At 30.7% G+C, this 10,880-nt stretch overlaps 2 protein-coding genes across 2 annotated transcripts; both read left to right on the forward strand.

Annotated features, from left to right (window-relative positions):
• The first annotated feature begins 10 nt into the window (after positions 1-10).
• Positions 11-4,938, forward strand: LOC113516591 (uncharacterized). The gene is made up of 2 exons (XM_026901017.3): positions 11-2,519; positions 4,388-4,938. The coding sequence occupies exons 1-2, from the start codon at positions 1,536-1,538 to the stop codon at positions 4,595-4,597; spliced, it is 1,194 nt and encodes a 397-aa protein (XP_026756818.2). The 5' UTR covers positions 11-1,535; the 3' UTR covers positions 4,598-4,938.
• A 3,694-nt stretch (positions 4,939-8,632) lies between these two features.
• Positions 8,633-10,621, forward strand: LOC116413129 (uncharacterized). Its single transcript, XM_031910413.2, has 2 exons — positions 8,633-9,683; positions 10,185-10,621. The coding sequence occupies exons 1-2, from the start codon at positions 8,700-8,702 to the stop codon at positions 10,392-10,394; spliced, it is 1,194 nt and encodes a 397-aa protein (XP_031766273.2). The 5' UTR covers positions 8,633-8,699; the 3' UTR covers positions 10,395-10,621.
• The last annotated feature ends 259 nt before the right edge of the window (positions 10,622-10,880 follow it).

A 10,880-nucleotide genomic window follows, 5' to 3' on the forward strand; every position in this document is an offset into this window, starting at 1 on the left:
GATATTATCTAGTATGACGTGTTTGTAGACAAATGAAACAATTAAATGTCTCCTGCTGCGAATAATTTGATTAATTCTTGAAATACTTCCACAGAAATTACAATGTCATCCACATTCGTACAAATTTCTAATAACGTTGTCTGTATGATATTCAACGTTAGAGTATAAATCTTAGATTTGATCACAGATAGTAACTTCTCTTAGTTTTCTCAGGAAACGAAATCAGTAAGCATATGTACAAGTACTTCTCATTTCATTTCTCTCTGTCAATACCAAAATCTCGTTGGCTCAATTTATCCTACTTCCTATTCTAGACTATGCTGACATTAATTTTTCAGATGTAACTGGGGAACTTGTAAATAAATTTGACCGTATCCTGCAAACTTTAGCTACCAGATTTGTCTTCGGTATTAATAATGATCATGTCTCCGCTCTTTTCTATCAGTTAAAATTATTCATATAAAATGTTGACAATGAACTAAGCCTATGAAGCTCATACCTATTATATTACCTTTAAGTGCTTGAACCTGAGAAAATAGCAATAACCTTGTAATTCAATATATTATTGACACGGAACGCGAGTAATGTCGTAGCGGAATTTAGCCATTTTAGACTAAACAGATCAAATATTGGTTTTAGATATATATTCAGAATCGCAGCTGATCTTGATTTTCTTAAGAAAATAAACAAATCTATAGATGTAATAGATCGGGGTGATGATAGGGTTGTACTGCCAACAGGAGTCAATTGATACACGGTCTTAAGTAGATTGGTATATTTTGAAATGACAGTTACAGTAGGTAGAAAAGAATTCGAGCGTCCCTATAATAGTCGTGAGTCGTCTCACATGGTGGAAGCGACACCGAAGGCCTTTTGGATATAGTATACGAACATTTTATGGTTCTATCTTTTATAGTTTAGGCAGCGTACACAAAATAAGTAACTTTTCTGGTTGATTTTTTACACCTTGTGTCCGACAAAGCCAAATATTTTACAGAACCCTATTTTTTTCCAAAATAAAATTTAGTCTATGTTACTCATGGATAATGTAGCTTTCGAATGGTGAAAGAATTTTTAAAAACGGTCCAGTAGTTTTTGAGCCTATTCATTACAACCAAACAAACAAACAAACAAAGTTTTTCTCTTTATAATATTAATGTAAATATCACATTAGAAACCTCTAAATTTATCACTGTTTATCTACAATATTATATATGTATTATACATATAAACCTTTCTCTTGAATCACTCTATCTATTAAAAAAAAAAAAAAACCGTTTCAAAATCCGTTTTAAAGATTTAAGCATACATAGGTACGGACAGACAGCAACAGCGACTTTGTTTTATACTATGTAGTGATAAACTACTGCGCAATGTAAAAACAATACTCTTTTATCACTCTAATAGGTAGCAAATTAAAGAGTTTCCATGCATAAGCGATATAAATTTATGTAACCATCCATCCTTGCGATTTCTTTAATACTGTGTTGCATACGAAGTGTGCTAAACCTGTGTTTGGTACGAGATTAATAATAATGGAAAACGCAAATTCTGAAATAAAACCGTTTGAGTCTTTCGATAATACTTTTAAATATTGTACTTATGGAATGATTTTCTCCAATATCTATCCGAACAAAACAAATATGAAGAAAAGACTTTTTTCATATTTTTCTTTTTTATTTTTTGTATCGCCTTGTTTGGTTTCGTTTGCATACTCCTGTCGCATCTACATAACGGAAGAAGATATATTTAATTTAACACGTCACGTGGCTGTGGGTATTATTATAGGTTTATATATATTTAAAAGTTTATATTGCATATTGAAAACACATACATTTGGGAATATACTTAACGCTATATCATATGATATGATTGAAGCCAATGAGTTGGACGACGGTGCTAAAAAATTATATAGGTTGTTTTTAAAGAAGGCAAAATTTGGAGAACTTGTTTGGACATTGTTACCAATGACTCTTGGCTTTCTGTTCCCATTATATGCTGGAATCGTTATGATCCATGAGAATATTTCGAAGGATTATCCACATCGAGAAATGGTACATGAGATGGAGATACCATTTGTAAAAAATTCTAAATACGATTCGCCAGTATTTGAGATTATATTTGTTATAAGCACAGCCAGTTGTATTTTATTGATGCCAAATTTCTGTGGAATGGATGGCTCTTTCTGCATTGCTACAACGCATCTGGGTTTTAAACTAAAGTATGTTGCCTATTTAGTTCGAGAAGCATTTGAAGAGTCTAACGATAGTTTCGAATTGCATGCTAAAATGAAACATGCTACAAAATGTCATCAAAAGGCGTTGCAATTTTACAAGGAATTACAAAACTTTTATGGGCCATGGTTGTTAGGGATTTTTATTGTGACGTCAAGTTGTATCGCCTTCAATTTGTATCAGATGTATATTATTCAACGACTCCATCCAAAATATGTTTTATTTGCGGTAGCGGCGGTTTTGCACATGTATGTGCCTTGCGTGTATGCCAGCAATGTGACGGAGGTAATCACTTTTGTTTATTTTATGCATCAATAATTATATTAATTGTTATAATATCAAGATAATTATCATTTTTATACTGTTCGGTGGCAAACAAGCGTACAACCCGTCTGATGATATACGAAGTTACCATGGCGTATGGACCCCTGTAACACCAGGGATGTCACGCGCGCTTCTGGTTCAATAAAATTCCTTAAAGGACTGTCGTCCTTTAAGGAACCTTAATACGTAGTTATTCTTTATTTATTTAAGAATAAACTATTTATTTATTAGTCATTATAGGTTTTGGAAAACTCTAAGTGATCATATTACAACTTAAAAAGTTTAAACAACATTTAGAAATTCTCGAGTATTTCTATACCTGCCATACCAGACACAAACAGTGAAGGGTACAAATAAGGATAGTAGCCGTAATGTTTAATATACTCGTATATAGAAATAATAAATAATAATAATAATAAACTCTTTATTGCGCACAGTAGAGATGTATACAAGGAGTATTTATACAGAATGTGCATATACAAAAGGCGGCCTTATCGCTCAAAGCAATCTCTTACAGACAACCTGGCGTAAATAATGGATAAGTACAGAGAGAAAGGTAGATGGCGCAAGTCAGATACAGTAAATACATAAAAGGAATCAAACAAAATGCAAAATATTCTAAATATAAAAATAAGATTACAATACATAAACATACATATATAATATAAATATATATATAATATAAATACATAAACATAAATATACTAAATAGATCAAGATAAATTACACATAGTAAATGTCAAAGCAAATTAGAGAGATAGGTAATGAGTTTGCAAATTTGCAAAGAAAATTTGCAAATTTCCTCTGAACTCTTTCTAACATTATCTTGTACTTTCTTTCATAAGAGTCCCAAATAATTACCAATATATCTATGATGCCTAATATACTATTCTATATAATACTGATCATTTATTTTTTCATATTTTATTACACCTAATACATAAAAATAAACCATTCAAGTTAAAGAAAGAAATAAATATTTTTATTCAAATATTAATAATTTAAATATAAGCATTTCTTAGTAGTATTTTTTTGTAAAAAAAAAAAAAATATATATATATATATATATATATATATATATATATATATATATATATATATATAATATATATAAATAATGAATTTGTTGAATACAAACTACTGACTACTGAGCAGTATCAGATCATATATGAAAATCTGGAAAAATAATGTAAAATCCGCAAAAAGAATGATGGCTACTTTATTTTCAGATTATCAGGTTAATATTGCTTGGCAAAAAAACATGCAATTAACGGCATATGTCTTGAACAGCTAAGCAATGTGGTGTGGGAATACTTTATGATAATGAGCACGCCTTTACCGAACCAGTTGCAAAGACCATTTCAAGATATGACTCCAATATAATTTGCCATCTACCTTAAAATCCTAACTTGTTTTCCAATGTTTATTATTTATTTTCAAAACTTAAAGCCGAGTTAAAGGATAGAAGATTTTTTACTGATAAAAAAATACAGCAACCACTGTTTTCGCTTTCTCTTATATATTGTACATTTTATACATACCAAACACCCAGACCTATACAAACAGACGTACAGACACATAAATACAAATGTTAATTTTGGACCAGATTCCAAGCCTGACTTTCGAACAAGAAAGTGATGTGTTAAACTGCCAGACCATCGTTAATATAATATTAAATATTCTGGACAAGTAACAGAGCACTATGTAATCCTGAACTAAGTTAAGTTTGGACTGGACTGGACGAAGGCAATATATTGCCTGACGTCCAAACATAATTTAGTTATTATACATAATAACGTAAAAAATTCTAATGTTTAAATTTATTTCAGTTCGGCGAACATTTGGCTGCAGAACTTTACTATGCTCCGTGGGAAAGAAAGTTCGATATCAGTGCAATCAAGTCCCTGATAATCATGCTCGCCAATGCTCAACGTCCTCTCGTCTTTACTGGATGTGGGATAGTGACCTATAATATGCAATTATTCATTACAGTATTGAAGACAGCTTACTCATCTTACACTTTAATTACAAGTACTTAATTAATAACTACACATAAGATATTGAAGAAGTACGGGGAACTAAAACATACAATTATACATTTTACAATAACAACTTATTCATTTTACACACTACTCACAAATACTTAATTCTTTCTTTATTCTTTATTGTACACAAAACATACTGTTAATCACAATTCATTATAAACATAATGTACAAAGGCGAGCTTATCTCTAATAAGAGATTTTAATTAATTTAATTAATTAATTAGTGTCAAAATATAAGAGAACCTATTTGTGTTAAATGTATGTGAAATAAATATGCCCTAAACATTCATACACTGTTATCACTAGTAGTTAACATTCTTTCAATAAATTAATATAAAAAATAAGTAGTTTCAATGCACCCATGTCTTCTGATAAAATTTTAGGATCTTATCAAATGTGACGTGTTTGTAGACAAATGAAACAATTCAATGTCTCCTGCTGCGAAAAATTCGATTAATTCTTGAAACACTTCTACGCAAATTACAATGTAATCCACATTCGTATAAATTACTAATAACGATGTCTCTATGATATACACTGTTAGAGCAAAAATCTTAGATTTAATTATAGATAGTAACTTCTCTTAGTTCTCTCGTGGAAACGAAATCAGTAAACATAAGTACAAGTACTTCTTATTTTATTCGCTCAAACGACTCCAGTATTTTCTCCCTATCAATACCAAAATCTTGTCATTCGTTCCATTTTTTGTAGTATGCTTAAAAATCCCAACATTCCGCCTTATCTTCTCAAAAATATACATAACCTATAGTGTTGTTAAACATGTGAATCAGTCAATTGTAATCTGATTTAAAAATTATTTTTTAGCTGAATGGACCGATGGATATAATTACAGATTGGTCCCACAGAATTTTATCAACTCAGTACTTTAGTTTTTAATTCAAAATAATGGATTTGTCACAATTGAAGTTGGTTCTTTTGCGGAACAGAATCTTAAATTATATTTGGACCGGTAATTTTTACAGTAAACTATCAAAACAACAAATATAATCATATCAACATTGCTGAAGCCTTCCCCATAAAGGGAAATGTCGTGTTTTGGTAAAATTAGCACAAACACAACCTTAATTAAATTAATGATATATCGAAACGTTCAATCGATTAAGTACATATATCAGAAACATTTGTTTCATACAAATAAAATCGTCATCTTTTAATCATCATCATCATCAGCCTTTAACTGTTCACTTCTGAACATTGATCTTCCCTATCAGGGGAGATTTGCCAGTAGTTGGCAAGTTTGGCATGTTTTAAGAGGGACACTGCTACCTTACTGCTACCTGTTCTTATGACACCCACGGGAAAGAAAGGAATGGCCTAATCTATGCCGGGACCACACAGCAAATTGTCTTTTAAAGCTTGTGACATTTAAAAATCTTTCTAAGTTTAAAAAACACAAATTATGGGCCTAGATATTGTTGCGACATTTAAATGTCAACAAGCCAGTAAAAATACATTGGCACGGTTTCAAAGTAGAATTGAATCTAAAATATTTATTTCCAGAATATTACAAGATGACCCGAATGACGTATGAAAAACTATAAACATAGAACCGAATCGTAAATGCTAGTACTGTAAAACAAAAACTTAGATTATTAATATGAAAACAACGTTTCGCGCATTGGCCACGTATGGTATTAATAGATATAGGCCCAAACTTTATGAACTATATGAGTATTAACAAAGAAACCATATAAAAAGTACATTGCTTCACTCAATATGTAAATTGTTATTTTAAAATATTTAAACGGGTTTACAAAACAGCTAAGTCTCTTAAGTAAAAAAATATTAACTCCGAGGATAAAATTAAAGCCACTTGTAAAGTAATTAATGACAAGACCGGAAAAGTAAAGGCTCACGATAATAAAGTTGTTTTTAATATTAATGATAAATTTATTAATACTGACATTGAATTTGCAGAGACTTTGGAATCTGTTTTTTCTAATATACCTTTTGCAACAACTCTATCTTCAAACTCTTCCGCATCTGCAGCTAAAGCTTTACTAACAAAAAGTGTTAACAAACCATCAGCTGTATTTAGTTTTAATCAAATAACTCCTGTAGATATAATAAAGATATTTAGATCACTTGATAATAAAATAATTAAATTCTATAAGATATACAATATCTATGTAAAATATTTGGTAGTATAATTGGAATTATTGCATCGACTTTTGCTTTTATTTTTAATAAGTACATACATGATGGTATATTTCCTAATCTAACGAAGTTCAGTTAAGTTATATTGCTTTTTAAAAATGATATTAAATGTGATCCAGTAAATTATAAACCCATTTTTATTTTTCTCGCAATGAGTAAAATCTTTGGAAAAATGATGTTGAATTACAACTAGTTAATTAATTTAATTTAAACGAATCTGTACTAATATTATAAAGAGATAAATTTGTCAGTTTGGATATTCAGGATAATCTCCAGTATTATTGATCCTATTTTGAAAATTCTTTAACTGTTAGAAAGATATATTATCTCTGAGAGCTTTATGCTACTTTCTCTTTTGGTAAATATATATTTGTAATAATCTTTTAGCTTAACAAAAAAGTCCGTGAAATCATATATCTAAGTTTATTATATCAGCTAAAAAATATTATTTTTATATTACAAGTAAAATATATTTTACAATATTAAATTTGGATACAGGTTTGATTTATACTTTACAAATTCATATAAAAATAAACAGCTAAATCAAAAGGAAAATTTGATGAAAATAAAGATTATTTGTAATTTTTACATTCGAATTTGAATTGCCAAAAGCAAAATATTTCGAATGGCAATGTCAGTAATAGTACTTTAAAAAAAAGATCGAAATATTTTAACTAGTAATACATGTTAATAAAATTAATTAAATTTATTTATTTACAATTTGTGTATGTTTATTTTATTCACATTATTTTATCTCTACCTTTCCAGCACTAGATTACCCGCTTATTAATTATTTTCTGCATTGGGTTGGCTGAAAGAAATCTCTTTTAGTAAAACCCACCCTTGCTAACAAGTTGTTCAACTAATCGCTGTATCTTTTGTTGACTAAGATCATGCGTAACGTCCATGTCACACCTGGACCGGTTACGATTGAGAGCACTACGCTCGAAGTTGTCGATGAGTATGTATGCCTAGGACAAGATGTCTGAATGGGTAATTCCAACATCAACCGAGAGGTCAAATGACAAATCCAACTCGACTGGGCAGCGTGTGGAAAACTAAGCCACATCTTTTCATCCAAAATACCTCAGAATTTGAAGATCAAGGTCTTTAAGCAGTACGTGCTGCTAGTGATGACTTATGGAACCAAAACATAGTCCCATGGTTCAAATTACTCAGCGGGCTATGGAGAGGGTTATGCTCGGAGTCTCTTTGCGTGATAGAATCCGAAACGAGGATATCCGCAAAAGAACCAAAATAACCGACATAGCCCGAAGGATTAGTAAGTTAAAGTGATAATGGGCTGGTCACATAATTCGAAGAACCGACAACCTATGGAGTAGAAAGGTTCTTGAACGGCGACCGCGTTTGTCCAACCGCAGTGTAGGACGACCCCTGACTAGATAGATGGATGCAGGTGGCTCAGGACCGTTTTTTATGACAGTCTATGTGAGAAGTGTATGTTCAGCAGTGGACGGATAATAACTGAAATGAAATGTTCATGAAAATCACTATTTCAACTATATACCTCCACATTTTGACAAATAAAGATATTGTTCAATTACATTGTCATAAAAAAAAGCAAAACCTTATTTATTTATTATTCTATGCATGGACCTCTCGGCGTATGAGTCCAACGCACACTTGGCCGATTTTATTTATAAAGCACTCAGACTATGCAGTCTAATATTGCCTAATTAATGGGTAACAAAACGTTACTGGTAGCAATTTATGAGAAATGAATTATTGTGCAATGTTTGTTTTTACTCTTTCATTACTCTAATAAGTAGCAAACTAAAGAGATTTCATACATAAACAATATTAATTTATGTACCAAACAATCCATCCTTGCGATTCCATCAATATTGTGGTACATACCAAGCGTGTTAAACCTGTATTGGGTACAAGATTAATAATAATGGAAAACACAAATTCGGAAATAAAACCGTTTGAGTCTTTCGATAATACTTTTAAATATTGTACTTATGGAATGGTTTTTTCCAATATCTATCCGAACAAATCAAATATGAAGAAAAGATTATATTTTTATTGTTTTACTTTACTTTTTGCATCGCCTTGTTTGATTTCGTATGCATATTCCTGTCGCTTCTACATAATGGCACATGATATATTTAATTTAACACGCCATTTGGCTGTGGGTATTATAATACTTTTATATTTATTTAAAGTTTTGTATTGTATATTGAATACTAATAAATTCGAGAATATACTTAACACTGTATCATGTGATATAATTGATGTCAATGAGTTGGACGACGGTGCTAAAAAACTATGTGCATTTTTTTTAAAAAAGGCAAAAGTTGGACAACTTGTTTGGTCATTGTTACCAATAGTCATCGGCTTCCAATTCCCAGTATATGCTGGAATCGTTATGATCCATGAGAATATTTGGAAGGATTATCCACATAGAGAAATGGTACATGAGATGGAGTTACCATTTGTAAAACGTTCAAAATTTGACTCGCCAGTTTTTGAACTCTTTTTTTTCGTAAGTGGAATCGGTTGCCTGATACTATTACCAAATTTCTGTGGACTGGATGGCTCTTTCTGTATTTCTACAACGCATTTAGGTTTTAAAATAAAATATGTCGGTTATTTAGTTTTAAAAGCGTTTGAAGATTCTAATGACAGTTTGGAATTACATGCTAAAATGAAACATGCTATAAAATGTCATCAAAAGGCTTTACAATTTTACAAGGAATTACAAGACTTTTATGGACCATGGTTGTTAGTAATTTTTATTGTGACATCAAGTTTGATCGCCTTTAATTTGTATCAGATGTATATTATTCAACAACTCCATCCAAAATATGTTTTATTTGCGGTAGCGGCAGTTTTGCACATGTATGTACCTTGCGTGTATGCCAGCAATGTGACGGAGGTAATCACTTTTGTTTATTTTATGCATCAATAATTATATCAATTGCTATAATCTCGAGATAATCATCATTTTTATAGTAATCGGTGCAAAAAATCATACAACCCTATAAAAATAACTTGCTTTTAAATGATCTGGAACGTGCACTGAAATTAAGAGACAATGTATTGACAAATATTCAGCATCTTTTTTCTTTATCAGACCAGCGACTTTTGGGCCGTTCTACGTATATATTATACATATCAATTAAATAGACCAATACAAACAGATATATAGATTTTTTTGCACGAGATTCCAACTCGCGACCTTCCACTAATTTAGTAGTGTGTTAAGCTACCAGACCATCGCCAATATAATAGTATTACCCTGGACAATTCACATAGCGATATCTAATCCTGAACTAAGTTATGCTTGTACTGCAGGCAATATATAATAGCATAATAGATATATGTAAGTACCTATAAATATTTTTCTTTTTTTTCTAATGTTATAAATTTGTTTCAGTTCGGCGAAGATTTGGTTGTAGAACTTTACAATGTTCCATGGGAAAGAAAGTTCGAAATTAGTGCAATCAAGTCCGTGATAATCATGCTCGCCAATGCGCAACGTCCTCTCGTCTTTACTGGATGTGGGATAGTGACTTATAATATGGAATTATTCATTACAGTAATGAAGACAGCTTATTCATCTTACACTTTAATTACAAGTACTTAATGACTACACATATGATATTAGAGAAGTACTATGAACTAAAATATGCAATTATATATTTTGGAATGATAACTTATTCATTTTACACGTTAATCACAAGTATTTAATCAGTGTCAACCCACAAGATGTTAAATAATTCATTTGTGTTAAATTTAAAATAAATATGGCCTAATCACTAATACACTGTTATCACTAGTATATTCTATTCTTTCAATAAATTAATATGAAAATGAATAGTTTCATTGCGCCCATGTCTTTTGGTAAACTTCTTGGTAACTTTGGTAATCTTATCACTTGTCTATGCCGTTACTAGACAAATGAAACAGTTAAATATGTCCTGCTGCGAATAATTCAATTAATTCTTAAAACATTTCTACAGAAATTACAATATCATCCACATATTTTCAAATTTCTAATTAAAATCCTAATTACAAAAGCTTAATATTATAGGCAGCAGCTGACTTATAAGCAAGCTCGACATCGTTTCAT

This window comes from Galleria mellonella, unplaced genomic scaffold (assembly GCF_026898425.1).
Source record: "Galleria mellonella isolate WM207_F2 unplaced genomic scaffold, CSIRO_AGI_GalMel_v1 utg1073, whole genome shotgun sequence".
Taxonomy (NCBI): Eukaryota; Metazoa; Arthropoda; class Insecta; order Lepidoptera; family Pyralidae; genus Galleria; species Galleria mellonella.